Here is a 15,270-nt window from a genome sequence, read left to right on the forward strand (position 1 = left end):
TCGGGCTCGGATTTCCACGCAGAGACGCCCAGCCACTTTTACACAGGGGAACAGTGAGGAGAAATGTGTGCCTCTTAACACATGCTGACCGTTTGAATGGTTTGAAGACTCCTGTCACGTTCATTGCTCCTCAGAGCTTTTCGTCTGGGCCTCATGCGGGTCACTCCTGCCTTGGGGCCCGGGGCGTGTAGATGGGTAGGGCTCGACCGAGAACAGTCCTAATATTCCCAGTTCCTCAAGATTTCTTGTGAACATAACTATTCCCAGGCGGCACGGATAGTTTGCATGTTCTCCCCATGTCTGCGTGGGTTTCCTCCGGGTGCTCCGGTTTCCTCCCACAGTCCAAAGACATGCAGGTTAGGCTGATTGGAGAGTCTAAATTGCCCGTAGGTATGAGTGTGTGAGTGAATGGTGTGTGTGCCCTGCGATGGACTGGCGTCCTGTCCAGGGTGTATTCCTGCCTTTCGCCCAATGTATGCTGGGATAGGCTCCAGCCCCCCTGCGACCCTGATCAGGATAAGCGGGTTCAGATAATGGATGGATGGATGGATGGATAACTATTCCCAGAAAAATGGGAGTGCTGCTTCTCAGTATATGACAATCAGGAATTACCTTGGATCACTAATTGGATATGATTTCGCTTCATTCTACATTGTTCAGCCTAACCCACAGTGGCTGAGATGAAGTATTTATCACTATATTAGGAGCCCAGGCCTACTTTGCTTTTGTGGCTTAGGGGGGGGACCTCGTAAAAAGGCTCATTTCCCCCTGCTGAAGTGAAGCGGGGTCGGGTTGGGGTCGCTTCAGATTCCTGAACTGACCCCAGGTGCAGACGGTCGTTTTGGGAGGCCCCTGTCCCAGCAGCACGCTGTTCGTGCGTGAAGACGCAGAGGAGACGGAATGGGCTTCGTCGTGTGAGCTCGCAGTCTCGTGGGCAGGGCGTGGGGCTCTGTGACCATGGTTTGGTGTATGTTGTTCTGTCCTTCTCCCTGTAAAAGCGACAGAGACAGGACCGGATGCCAGTTACAGACCGGTCTTTCTGTCTCTGAAGAGGGGTGATCTGTGCGGAAGGGAGAGAGTGAGAGAGTGAGAGAGTGAGAGAGTGAGAGAGTGAGAGAGTGAGAGAGTGAGAGAGTGAGAGAGTGAGAGAGTGAGAGAGTGAGAGAGTGAGAGAGGTGGCTGTAGCAGGTGATGAGCTCACAGGCTGTTGGCTCTTCATGAAGTTATCAGAATCGGGTCCTGTATTCCTCTCATGGGACAGCAGTGGTTTTACTTTCGGTTTTCAGGCCAAAGGGGAATTTAGAAAATTCTGTTTATACATCTGGAGTGTTCCCTCCAGCCTGGTATGGGAGAAGTCTTATAAGCTTCAGGAAATATTGAAAACAAAACAGACCGAAGATAGCGTGTGATGAAATGTACTGGGTATATTACTGAATGGAAATTATTGAACCTGAAGAATATCATGAAAATGACTGGATTTTAGTTTCTGAAGTGTAATAAAGTTGCCACTGGCTGCTCTGACCTGACTGTGTCCGTGTGTCCGTGTGTCGTCTCAGAGGGAGTCCTCGTGTGAAGGTCACCCCAGGCTATAAGGAGGAGCAGTGTGCCCCGGGCCTCAGCTTGGAGATGAAGAGGCCGGTGGACCTGGAGGCCCCTATCACCAGGTACAGTGCTCCTGCGGGCCTGAAACCCCCCCAGCAGGCCTTCCTGTGCCCCCCCCCGTCCTGTAGACCCCCCTCCTGTGGCCCCCGCCGTGCCCTCCAGCAGGGTAGTGCTGAGCTGAGACGGTCCTCTGTGTGACTCATCTTTATCCTTGATGAGTTGACAACCCAGCGGTCGCCCTAATAAACTGAATTAGGTGGAAAAAGGTGTTCCGGCCGCCGGTAAACTCTGCGGCCCTGCTCTGTCACGTTGGTTTGAAATGCAAAGTAGCTGCTTTTATGCCATGTCATGCCACGTCCTGTCGAGTCTGAATAATGAAAACAAATATTGATTTGATGGTAGAACAGGCTGGCCTGCCTAGACGTTCACACTTTTCATATTTGCCATATATTGTTTGTGGATTTCCTAATTGAACATCTAAGACGACAGTGGTTTTCAGACTCATTCCTGGGGGGCCCTGTGTATGCTGGGTTTTGTTCCAGCCACATTTGCAATCCCAGAATATTAACAAGCTGTTCATTTTTCTTAACAGCTTGTAAAAAAAAAAAAAAAGATTAATTACCTTGTTACGCCACATTATGCCAGAAATGATTATGTATGAAGAATAAATGACCCATATTCACATTGGGCTATATTGCAAATGATTTTTGAACTGATTATATGAAATGCTTATTGGACTCAACCTAACCAGTTGGTAAATAATGAAGAATTCAAAGACAAAACCAATGATAAGACAAACCTGCATTGTTTTAACAAGTTTAAGGAACAAAATGATAAGTAATTGATCTAGGAGACTTGCTGTAACAAAGTCCAGCACTCGGGTGCCCCAGGACTGAGTGAAAACCACTGCTCTGATTTCTGGAGACATTTCATTTTTAGTCAAGTTTTTATTTTTTTTTCCACTGCCTTCCATATTCCAAAGCATTCCACAAACCTCAAGTCACTTCCCCCTCAACCTCTGTGTTCTGCCAGTGCCTTAGAGCCTGGCTGGGAGACTCATTGTGCCAGTTGACTCTTTAATACAGAGACTTCTTTAACATGGACCGCTGGCCAGCAGTGATCAAATTCACAACCATTTCAAACATTAAAAACATACGCTATGCGTACTTTGCTGTTAACTGTTGAGGACCTGTGAATCTCTTTGCTGTGGAGAGTCCTCTATGACCTCAGCGATGCAGAACCGTTAAATCTCTGCTATGGGGAACACGCCTTTTTAGCCTCAGTCCACAAACTCCTCCGTTCAGTTTTGGACCCTGTGCCCTCACAAGAAGCACCAGACAGGAATGTTATCCCCCCCCAGTCATTTCCTGACCACATCATTTATTTTGTTCCCATCGTTGGGATTCTTGTTGTGTGTTTCTTGGAGGTCCCTGAAGGTTACACAAAATGGCCGCTCGGGCCGGGGTTGGGGCGGTGTGAAAGGACTGAGCAGGGTTTCTCTGTAGACCAGGGTATGGTTTGTAACCCTAACTCAGTGTGCGGATGTGAGCACGTGTTTTCAGGCCGAACAGACTCTCATGAGCATGTCCACTCTGGAAGTCTACTTTATCTCCTGCAGTTTGTCCCTCTGATGATGTCAGGGCAAAGTAGCAAATAAAATGGTGGAAAATGTAACTGCACACACATATATTTCTGCTCATCGCATCATCTGTGCGTGTCAACCCCAGGAGCCATATTACAGCTAAATGGTCAACTCTGTAACTGCTAATAATGATTACACTTGGCAATGTTAGTCGTTATTGTGCTGAAGTCTTAATTTACTGTCCAGAATTTAATTTGCATAAATCTGCTGAATCCCATCATATAAGCATTATAACATCCTATTAATCCTATTTATCCTATTAGACGTAACAAAATGACATATTTCGCACATGAAATGTAATTTACGTAGTGTTTAGCGGATATAGTGTTAACACTCTCCAGAGTGACTTGGGCAGTTTTACAAAGTGTCCCGTCACACAGCTGGTTATAAACTGAAACCATTCAGGTTCAGTACCTCCACATGGATGCTGGTAAAACATTTACTGAAAAACTGATACTGTAATAAATGGTTAGGACCACATTAAAAAGCTAGACCAGACTCATCACTAAACTCATCATAGTTCTAGCCTCCACCGACGCACTTTTAAAGTCTGAATGCACCAGAGGTCTGCACCAGAACCACTAAAGGCCTGAGTGTTGTGTGGCTTCTCCCCCTGCAGCCTGCAGTCCATGCAGGAGGACTTGGTGGTGTCCACAGCCGACGGCTTCCTGCACATCCTGCAGTGGAACGGTGTCTCCAACGGGCGCAAGGCCATCAACCTCTGCACCGTGCCCTTCTCTCTGGACCTCCAGTCGTCTCGAGGTGAGGCCCACCGCCCTCTGTCCCTCTGTCCCTCTCCCAATCCTGATCCCTGAGCCCACTGTACCCCTTCCTCTGTCCCACCGCCTCTGCCCCCCCCCTCTGTCCCACCTCCTCACTGTACCCCCCTCCCCTCTGTCCCACCTCCTCACTGTACCCCCCCCCCCTCTGTCCCACCTCCTCACTGTACCCCCCCCCCCCTCTGTCCCACCTCCTCACTGTAACCCCCCCTCTGTCCCACCTCCTCTCTGTACCCCCCCCCTCTGTCCCACCTCCTCACTGTACCCCCCCCCCTCTGTCCCACCTCCTTACTGTACCCCCCCCCCTCTGTCCCACCTCCTCTCTGTACCCCTCCCTCTGTCCCACCTCCTCACTGTACCCCCTCCCTCTGTCCCACCTCCTCACTGTACCCCCCCCCCCCCTCTGTCCCACCTCCTCACTGTACCCCCCCCCCCTCTGTCCCACCTCCTCACTGTACCCCCCCCCCTCTGTCCCACCTCCTCACTGTACCTCCTCATTGTACCTCCTCACTGTACCTCCTCACTGTACCCCCCCCCCTCTGTCCCTCTCCCAATCCTGACCCCGGAGCCCACCATGGCACCCTCCCCTGACAGCCTGCCTCTCCTCCTCCGTGTTTTGGGTGTAGCCAGCAGTGTGGAGATGTGTGTGTCTGCCTCTCCTCCTCCGTGTTTTGGGTGTAGCCAGCAGTGTGGAGATGTGTGTCCCCGGCTCCTCCTCCTCCGTGTTTTGGGTGTAGCCAGCAGTGTGGAGATGTGTGTCTCTGCCTCTCCTCCTCCGTGTTTTGGGTGTAGCCAGCAGTGTGGGGATGTGTGTCTCTGCCTCTCCTCCTCCGTGTTTTGGGTGTAGCCAGCAGTGTGGAGATATGTGTCTCTGCCTCTCCTCCTCCGTGTTTTGGGTGTAGCCAGCAGTGTGGAGATATGTGTCTCTGCCTCTCCTCCTCCGTGTTTTGGGTGTAGCCAGCAGTGTGGAGATATGTGTCTCTGCCTCTCCTCCTCCGTGTTTTGGGTGTAGCCAGCAGTGTGGCGATGTGTGTGTCTGCCTCTCCTCCTCCGTGTTTTGGGTGTAGCCAGCAGTGTGGAGATGTGTGTGTCTGCCTCTCTGGCCTCTGTCCAGTGAGGCTTTCCTCACCCAGGCCACCATCTCTCCCTCATGACTCATATCCAGTGACAGGAAGAACAAACGGCTGTCTCCAGTAGAGTGCAGTGGATGCACGGCCTTCGGGATGCTTTCTGTAGTGAGATCACGAGCTTTGTGCTCCCGGGAACTAGGGCTATATTTATCAGCTGTGTCGTATACTTCTCATCATCGAGATATGAACATGCGCGAAACACATCTGCTTGAACTGCGATAAATGGCATTTGTGTTAATTGATTGATCTGTTAAATTGATTGGCAATGTGCAATTTGTTCAATAGAAGAATGTTGGAAATAACGCATTCAATTTTTTTTATTCAGTGGGCACAGGCTACTCATTGTCTGGGGTCTATGTGAGCAGTGTACCTAGAGCAGAAAGACATTAGCACTGTGCACACTTCAATATTTGTTTATTCATCACAGGTCATATCGTCATGGCAATACTAAACGACGTTATCGCGTATCGTATATTTCCCCTCATTGCGTGCGGGCCTCGTGGGAACGTGCTGGTAGCTTGTCTTCCCATCGAATGTGTTGTCTCTCAGGTTGAGCCATCTGGGAATGTGTTATTGAGAGCGGACTCCCAGTCTTATCTCTTAATGTAGTGTCTGTCTCGTCCAGCGTGTCTTCAGGTCTTCAGATCTTTTTCTAAATGCTTTTTTCGAGTTTAGTACAGAGAGAAAGAATGGGCACAGTGAGAATTAATGAGTCATTACCGATGCGTTTGAAGAGTGTGAGTTGCTGTCAGTAACTTATTGTATGCTAGTGGCCCTCTGAGGAGACAAAGAATCTGTGACTAATGTCAGTGATTTCTGAAATGTGTGCACGCTAAACCGTTAGTGCAGGGCGACGCAGCTGTCGAAGAGGCAGATATTTCGGAGCAGTGCAGACCTGTGCAAGGACGTTTCAGTGTAGGACGTTATTTTCATCCCTGTTTTTGGCCCTCGCTATAGGGGCAGAGGGGGCCTGAGGTGGTCTTTTGTGGGTGTGTGCAGATGGATGACCTGCTTAACTCCCGGTTTAACTCCCCCTGCCTCATGTCTGGTCTTAATGCAGAGGTAACACTCCTCGACATTGGGGTGAAGAATAAATATTTGTTGTATATGCTGTGGAGGGACCCCCGAATGGAGCCCACTGCAGTATGAATATCATTTTAATCCATCATAGCTCTAGACAACAATTTTCTTTTATTTATTTATTTTTGCACAAACCATTTTTTTTTGTATCTTTCTTGTATGAACTGCTTTGATTTTTGCGCTGTGCTTTTGCTGATGGTAAACAACAGAAGCAAATTGCTCTTACCGGTTACATGTGTACAAAAAATTGAAAAGGTGATTTTCACAGCAGTGATGGATGTGGCCTTCAAAAGCAAGAAATGGAAATGGGAAAAATGTGTGGGCAGATTTTCTTTGTGCTGATGGTTATGTGTGTAGCTGTTGAGGGGGTTGAATCATGAAAAAGGGACAGTCTTGCTCACTACAGAGCCGAATTCATTTTGCCAAAGAAAATATTCAATCTGTCTCGCGATTTCTGTATTTCTGAATGCTAATCACAGAATTTGCAAGTGCTTTCATTTCATTAGTCAAATTAAAGGGCAAACCATCAGCATCATTGTAATTGCTTGCGTATTATCTTTTCAGTGCAGTGTTAAAGGTATTCAGCATTTTAATGAGAATTACGGGGAATGTTTGTTTCGGTTAAGGGAGTTATTGGATTTTTAAGTAATATTTATAAATATTACATTAAATAAGGATTTAATGTACTTGTTACCACTGGCCCTAATCCAAGTCAGTGGGGGAAAAGGCCCCGATCGCACCCTGTTAACTGTGTGTTGTCTGTCTCTCTCGTCCTGTTCACCTACGTGTTGTCTGTCTCTCTCATACCCTGTTAACTGCGTGTTGTCTGTCTCTCATCCTGTTAACTGCGTGTTGTCTCTCTCTCATACCCTGTTAACTGCGTGTTGTCTCTCTCTCATACCCTGTTAACTGCGTGTTGTCTCTCTCTCATGCCCTGTTAACTGCGTGTTGTCTGTCTCTCATACCCTGTTAACTGCGTGTTGTCTCTCTCTCATGCCCTGTTAACTGCGTGTTGTCTGTCTCTCTCGCCCTGTTCACCTGCGTGTTGTCTCTCTCTCATACCCTGTTAACTGCGTGTTGTCTCTCTCTCATACCCTGTTAATTGCGTGTTGTCTCTCTCTCTCATACCCTGTTAACTGCGTGTTGTCTCTCTCTCATACCCTGTTAACTGCGTGTTGTCTCTCTCTCATACCCTGTTAACTGCGTGTTGTCTCTCTCTCATACCCTGTTAACTTCGTGTTGTCTCTCTCTCATACCCTGTTAACTGCGTGTTGTCTCTCTCTCATACCCTGTTAACTGCGTGTTGTCTCTCTCTCATACCCTGTTAACTGCGTGTTGTTTCTCTCTCATACCCTGTTAATTGCGTGTTGTCTCTCTCTCATACCCTGTTAACTGCGTGTTGTCTCTCTCTCGTCCTGTTCACCTACGTGTTGTCTCTCTCATACCCTGTTAACTGCGTGTTGTCTCTCTCATACCCTGTTAACTGCGTGTTGTGTCTCTCTCATACCCTGTTAACTGCGTGTTGTCTCTCTCTCATACCCTGTTAACTGCGTGTTGTCTCTCTCATACCCTGTTAACTGCGTGTTGTCTGTGTGCAGGTGGCCCCTCTCTGGACCTGGACGGTGTGCACGTTCGGGACATGGAGTACTGCGTGACGCTAGACGGTTTCGCCGTGGTGTTTGACGACGGACGTCTGGGCTTCATCACCCCCATGGCCAGCAGGTTCACCGCAGACGTAAGAGACGCACGCCAGGGCACAAAGCTTAAAGTTTAACAAGTCTGTCCCAACATATCTATAGTGTGCACTTAAGGATAATGCTGTTGTGCTAATAGAGGATTTAAATGACATACGTCTTAGATTTCTCAAGCCGAGAATATGAAACATTGTCCCTGCGGTATTGCAAATCCAAGTGTTATTTTTAATTATCACATTGTAGACCACATCTAGAAGTGTGGTGATTCATCTTGGACACATGTAGTGTTGTTCTAATGCAGGGAAGTGTTCAGCCCCGCTGCATTCGTGTAAACTTGAGTCAGTGTTCAAAGTGAAGTCTGCGTGTGAAATGTGGTTGATCCCTCTAACCACTCTACAGGGACTTCCCAGCTGGCCAAATTGGGTTAAAGGTGGCCACTGTTTGAACACCATTTCATAGTCATTTACTGCACTTCTGAGTTTTTAAGTTGCCAGGAAATCTGAATCGAATCAAATCACTTGAATGAATGATGAATAAATAAATGCATAAATAAATATGCCAATAAATGCGTAAATAAATAGATACATTTTGCCCCCCCATTGCAGTTCCATGAGTCATTTGTCAGTTCTGTGTGTTTGCAGGATTGTGTGTTTTTGTGCAGAGCTTGTTCTCTGTTCTGTATTGTCTAAGTCAGCAGTTGGGTGACCTGATTATCTGTGGGTGTGGCTCTGTTGGGGGACTGCACACCTGGCCTGCTGGCCCACAGAGGGTGCTGAGTGTCTCTTGCTTGTTGGTTTTTGCAGCAGCTGCAGGGTGTGTGGGCTGCAGATGTTACCGACGGCACGTGTGTAGCAGTCAACAACAAGTACAGGCTGATGGCTTTCGGCTGTGCCAGGTATGTGCGCCACATGTCTGTGTGTGTGTGTGTGTGTGTGTGTGTGTCCTTGTGTGACGTGTGCATGCGCTGAGGAATTCCCCCGGGTTATGCAATCTGCCAACTTGGCAAGACTTCTGCAGTGTACGTACTGCATACGTACTTCGCAGACTGAGTCTGCAAGCTAGGAATGCTTTGTTGACACATGTTGACACGTCAGACCATGGTGACAGTCTCGCCGTGTATTTGATAGAATAGTTAGACACATTGCTAAAGTCCTGTTCAGTCTTATTTGTATTCAGACTTGCATGTCTGTGGTTAGTGAATTGAGCAGTAGTCATGTATTGAGCGTATATTTTCCCTGTCTGTTTCAGTGGTTCGGTGTTGGTCTACATGATTGACACTACAACAGGATCAATGCAGCTGTCACACAGGCTGGAGCTGACTCCTAAACACTACCCCGGTACGTGTGAATGGGTCAATGAGAATTGTACAGCGCTTTGGATAAAGGCGCTATATATTTATTCAGATCATTTTACCATATCTGTAACATACCCCGGGGGCGGCCTGTAGCGTAGTGGTTAAGGTAAATGACTGGGACCCGCAAGGTCGGTGGTTCTAATCCCGATGTAGCCACAGTAAGATCTGCGCAGCCAATGGGCCCTTGAGCAAGGCCCTGAACCCTGCATTGCTCCAGGGGAGGATTGTCTCCTGCTTAGTCTAATCAACTGTACGTCACTCTGGATAAGAGCGTCTGCCAAATGCCAATAATGTAATGTAATGTACCCCATTTACATTTCTTAAACTGCAGGGCCATTTCAGGTCATTTATAAACAACTCTGTGATGATTTTGACAGGCCGAATATACGAGCAGGTCATATTGTGTTTCAGCTGCACCGGGCCAGACCCTCAACCCCCTGCTTCTGGCAAACGTTTGGGTGACAGCTACTTGCCACATAGTTTCAGGAATATCTGTTGTATTTCTGTCTCTTGTGAATATACAAGTTATTTTCCAAAGTTCATGAAATTCTTTTAATCTAAGATGGTAACTGGTGTGCTGCTGCCACCTACTGGAGGCTATGTGTATGGACATTTTTAAATCAGAAAATGAACTCTTGAACCCTGCATTGAATTTCTCAACAGAAAGGATATTAAATTGGATGTGTTTATTATAAGAGGATTTTTATGTTTCTAATGTCTGCACAGGGGCTCTTTGAGCTGATATATTGAGTAGAGGAGTGTAATAAATTGCAGATGGTTGCTGGCCACACGCTCCTTGCTGACTCCTCTGTTTTTACACGGCAGACATCTGGAACAAGACGGGACCTGTGAAGCTGATCCAGTGGTCCCCAGACTACAGCGTGGTCATGGTGACGTGGGAGTGCGGGGGCCTGTCTTTGTGGAGCGTGTTCGGGGCTCACCTCATCTGCACCCTGGGGGAGGACTTTGCGTGAGTGGAGTCATACGTCACGCCGGGGCAATTGACTACTTTTTACTTAAAAACCTGATCAAGGCTGTCTGACGTTCTCCAACATGTTTGGAACAACCTCCCTGCTGATTGTCTTAGCCAACGCTGTCCTACAGTTCTTTATCTCAGAGAAGTGATGCAATTTTAATGCCGAAGGGCATTGATTCAGTTTAACTATTCTGCCAAATTACTATAATGTGATGTAAAATGTATAGTACATTTATTTAGGACCTTTCGTTGAATTATTTTTGAAAGAATCTTATCAGTACAGAATGTTATACAGGTGCCTAAGACTTTTGCACAGTACTGTATATTGATGCAGTACATGGAAAATGTTCCATAGTTGCTGCGTGTGTCCTTTTGAAATATCACACGCTGCCTGAGTTTGAGTTTCTTAAGCCCGGCTCCTGTCTTACGGGTGGAAATCCCTGTTTAAACAGCAGCCATGAGCATACAGGATGTACCAGGTTTGCAGATGGAGCTCTGTTCTATAGACACGTCGGATTTGAAGTCCAGCAGGACTCCTTTGTCAGCTCAAACCCTTTTTCTGTGCAGTATTTATGTAGGTTGTGTGGGTGTCCTACTGCTGTAGCCGTTTTGTAACAGTTTGGCAGCAGCTATCGCAGTGAGGAAAACAGTAGGGCCAGTTTAACTCTGAGGGTGCTGTTGAACTCTGAAGAGCAGTTGAACTCTGAGCAGCAGCCGAACTCTGAGGAGCAGGTGAACCTTGTTGATAGAAGCCAGCCGGGATCAGGTGTGCTTTCAATAATTCAACAGAAATGTGAATATTGGTTTTCAAACCGCTTTGAGCTACTGCCTTTTGGCCCGGTGCAGTTGAAACACGATATGACCCGCTTGTATATTAGGCTTGTCAAATTCATGACAGAGTTGTTTACTTAAAAACTGCACATAGCAGCCTGCAGTTTAAGAAATGTAAATGGGGTATGTTACAGATATGGTAAAATGATCTGAATTTTTTATAGCACCTTCATCCAAAGCGCTGTACAATTGACACTTCTCACTCACCCATTCACAGACACACACACCAACAGTGATAGGCTGACTCCCAACAGCGAATTCCAGGCGACTGCTCTTACCTCCTGAGCCATGTCACCCCAATCAGATCAGGGTTCAAGTCATGGAAGTTCTCTTGCTTTGATTTTTGGAGGATGACTGTATATGGTGTGGGGTTCCCTGTGTATCATGACTATACATGTGTATGTGTGTGTGTGTTTAGAACAGCTTAAATGTCAGTACAATTATGAATGTCTGCCATAATTCATCATCAGCCTAATTGAATAGAAGGCCGCAGTGCTGATTAGCTGTATAGCTGTGGTAAACTGTGAGGGAAATTTGAGCTCTGTTGATGAGCCTTCTCCTTTCCCACGACCCTTTGCACTTTTATGTGGTTCTGCTGCTCGGTTGGCTCTTGAGCCCGGCTCTGCGTTCTCTCCTCCAGGTATCGATCAGACGGTACGAAGAAGGAGCCCATCAGGATCAGCTCTATGGTGAGTCATCTTTCTCCTCTATGTCTGGAGGGTGCGTATGATGAGCTTCCATCGATCTCATCCAAAACAAAAAAAAAAAACCAAAGTTTTTATGTGCAAACTCCACTATAGTGGCAAGGTGACGGGTTCATACCCTGTCATATAGCAACACCAAGTTATCAGCAGCTAATGCACATACATTTATAGACTAGTTTTTCAGTCATGGAAAACACCTAGAAAATAAGGAAGTCTTGGGAGACTTGCAGACTAGGCTATAGGTCAAGCCATTAAACAGTATTTGTAGAGCTGAGATTGCACATTTTTCAGTATTTTCTCATTTTCTTCAGCTTTTCTCATGTTTGTTAGCTGCTGAGCTCATGCAGCACACAGTTTTAATGGTGATGGTACTTGTACGTGTCAGAAAGAGTGGGGACCCTGTATTGGTTAAGCTGATGTCCATGTATGCAGGTGAGCCCCACTATGACCCTACTGTGACCCCATGACTCGCACGGTTCAGGTCCTCACGCTTTGGGCTGAGTGGAGCTGTAACTTGAGGCAGGTGGTGTGGGAATCCCGTACAGGTGAGAGTGGTATGACCCCCACTGTCGCCTCTCTCCTCAGAGCTGGGGGGCAGAGGGCTACCACCTGTGGGCCATCACCAGCAGTGAGGGGGCCCGGGGGGGCGAGGATGGGATGGAGGGGCCCCCTCCCCTCCAGCAGGCCGGGATCCTGCAGTTCCAGTTCATCAAGAGCGCCTTAACGGTCAACCCCTGCACGGTCAGTGTCTGTGTGTCTGTGTCTGTGTCTCTGTGTGTCTCTGTGTCTCTGTGTGAGTAAGAGTGCCTTAACGGTCAACCCCTGCACGGTCAGTGTCTGTGTGTGTCTGTGTCTGTGTCTGTGTCTGTGTCTGTGTCTGTGTGTCTGTGTGTCTGTGTGTCTGTGTGTCTGTGTGTCTGTGTGTCTGTGTGTCTGTGTGTCTGTGTGTCTGTGTCTCTCTGTCTCTCTGTCTCTCTGTCTCTCTGTCTCTCTGTCTCTCTGTCTCTCTGTCTCTCTGTCTCTCTGTGTTTCTGTGTCTCTGTGTGAGTAAGAGTGCCTTAACAGTCAACCCCTGCACGGTCTGTGTCTGTGTCTGTGTCTGTGTGTCTGTGTGTCTGTGTGTCTGTGTGTCTGTGTGTCTGTGTGTCTGTGTGTCTGTGTGTCTGTGTCTCTGTGTCTCTGTGTCTCTGTGTCTCTGTGTGAGTAAGAATGCCTTAACAGTCAACCCCTGCACGGTCAATGTCTGTGTCTCTCTGTCTCTCTGTCTCTCTGTCTCTGTATGAGTAAGAGTGCCTTAACAGTCAACCCCTGCATGGTGAGTGTGTCAGTGTGTCAGTGTGTCAGTGTGTCAGTGTGTCAGTGTGTCAGTGTGTCTGTGTGAGTGAGAGCACCTTAACAATCAACCCCTGCATTGTCTGAGTGTCTGAGTGTCTGAGTGTCTGAGTGTCTGAGTGTCTGAGTGTCTGAGTGTCTGAGTGAGAGCACCGTAACAATCACCCCTGCACAGTGAGTCTGTCTGCTACACTACACTGAGTCGGTCTACACTGCTGCGAGAAGTTTAGCTGTGAGTCGTTTTTTTTGGTAGTGGTTTTCCTGTTCGATAAATACTTGTTAATATTACTTACTTGCAGCATTAATGTGAGAAATTCAGCCAAGTATTAACATTATACTAACTGTGCAACATGTTGGAATTGGCCAGGCCAACTTCGCACTAGTTTTAGGTAGCAGACGTATAGCGCGCTGAGCTCCTTCTCAGATTTTAGCGTGTAAATCTGCCATTTTCAGTACCATGTACTGCAAGAAAATGCCCTCCGCTCCTTCAATAGCACGTCAGTATACGACCCCATAGGAAAAGCACTACCTCTCACTTTCTCCCTTACTGCATTTGTAGTGTTTAACTGATAGGAGTGTCTTCAGCTGCTTCCCCCTGCAGATCTCTATTCAAATATTCTCTATGTCCTGCTCACATCTACTCTACAGTTCAGAATGAGTGCTTGCTTGCTGGTGCAGTGGAGTGTGCTGAGGTGACTGGCCGTATCCAGCGTGCATAAAAACCCTCCCTCTGTCTGTGACTGCCGTTTCCAGAGCAACCAGGAGCAGGTGCTGCTGATTGGGGAGGACCGGCTGTACCTGACGTGTGGCGACCCCACCCAGGCCCACAGCCCCCCGGAACAGCACCTCCCGCGGGAGAACAGCCCCCTCTACCCGCCCTCCCACTCCCCCGCGCCCCCCTCCTCCTCCTCCTCCTCCACTCAGGGACTCAGCACTTTACTCGGACACCGGCACTGGCACGTGGTCCAGGTACGCCCCGGTGTGGTGTCCTCCCCGCGGTCCGCCATTAGCAGTGCGCTTTTCTCTCTTAGTCTCGCTAAGAGTTGGTTATTCATTCTTTTGCATAATGCGCAGGAGCAAAAATGCGTCTGTTTGGTACATCCTCAATTGCTGCAGGATGAGCATAGTGTTCGAAATGTAGTTTTAAAGAAGCCTGCTGAGTCTGACACTTGTCTATTTTTGGCTGTTAGGTGCTGTGGAATTTGTCGCCGACTGCATGTATACAGTCATATTTGTCTGCTGTTTGAAGTTATTTCTTCTAATTGCGTGATTCCAGTGTCTGTAATTCTAGTCTGCCTTTTATATTACAAATAAAAAAAGTGTTGTTCACAAGTTATAAATATGGCAGACCATCACATTTAGAAAACATAAGTAAAATAGTGTGAATGATTGGAAGTAGCTTGACTGAAGAAAGGTATTTATTAAGCTCCCTGTTTTCTCTCCTCCAGATTCACAGCACATATCTGGAGAGTAACTGGCCTATACGGGTGAGTGAGTGTTTGTGCGGCTCCCTGCAGGCACTGCAGTGTGTGTGCTGCTTTTCCACACCCACATATGTGCGGTTCATGAGCCACAACAGAGAAAATAGTTTTGAATCAGTCATTTTAACTTCGGTAATTAAAGGTGACACTATGTCATGAAGGTGTGCTTAAGTGTGAAACTGAAACTAAACTGTTAGTTTCAGTTTCACACTTACTGAAACTGACTGACACTAAAGCATTGAAATACTTTAGGAGCAGAAAGCTGCATTACTGCAGATTGCAGTGTGCCAGTGCGCGTCAGAGCATTGTGTTTTAAAGGTGTGTGTTCTGTTGCAGTATGCAGCCATAGACACGCAGGGCCAGTGTGTGAGAGTGTGTGTGTGTTTTAAAGGTGTGTGTTCTGTTGCAGTATGCAGCCATAGACACGCAGGGCCAGTGTGTGAGAGTGTGTGTGTGTTTTAAAGGTGTGTGTTCTGTTGCAGTATGCAGCCATAGACACGCAGGGCCAGTGTGTGAGAGTGTGTGTGTGTGTTTTAAAGGTGTGTGTTCTGTTGCAGTATGCAGCCATAGACACGCAGGGCCAGTGTGTGAGAGTGTGTGTGTGTTTTAAAGGTGTGTGTTCTGTTGCAGTATGCAGCCATAGACACGCAGGGCCAGTGTGTGAG

General features: G+C 47.6%; 1 protein-coding gene across 1 annotated transcript in view; it reads left to right on the top strand.

Annotated features, from left to right (window-relative positions):
- ric1 (RIC1 homolog, RAB6A GEF complex partner 1) overlaps positions 1-15,270 on the top strand; it is a 64,065-nt gene that overhangs the window by 35,364 nt on the left and 13,431 nt on the right. Inside the window, exons 4-13 of the mRNA XM_061262215.1 lie at positions 1,557-1,664; positions 3,864-4,006; positions 7,832-7,968; positions 8,731-8,822; positions 9,176-9,264; positions 10,107-10,251; positions 11,729-11,777; positions 12,378-12,533; positions 13,878-14,093; positions 14,573-14,611. Coding sequence (XP_061118199.1) covers positions 1,557-1,664; positions 3,864-4,006; positions 7,832-7,968; positions 8,731-8,822; positions 9,176-9,264; positions 10,107-10,251; positions 11,729-11,777; positions 12,378-12,533; positions 13,878-14,093; positions 14,573-14,611 — 1,174 coding nt within the window. The remainder of the gene's footprint in view (positions 1-1,556; positions 1,665-3,863; positions 4,007-7,831; positions 7,969-8,730; positions 8,823-9,175; positions 9,265-10,106; positions 10,252-11,728; positions 11,778-12,377; positions 12,534-13,877; positions 14,094-14,572; positions 14,612-15,270) is intronic.

Source organism: Conger conger, chromosome 12 (assembly GCF_963514075.1).
Source record: "Conger conger chromosome 12, fConCon1.1, whole genome shotgun sequence".
Classification (NCBI taxonomy): domain Eukaryota; kingdom Metazoa; phylum Chordata; class Actinopteri; order Anguilliformes; family Congridae; genus Conger; species Conger conger.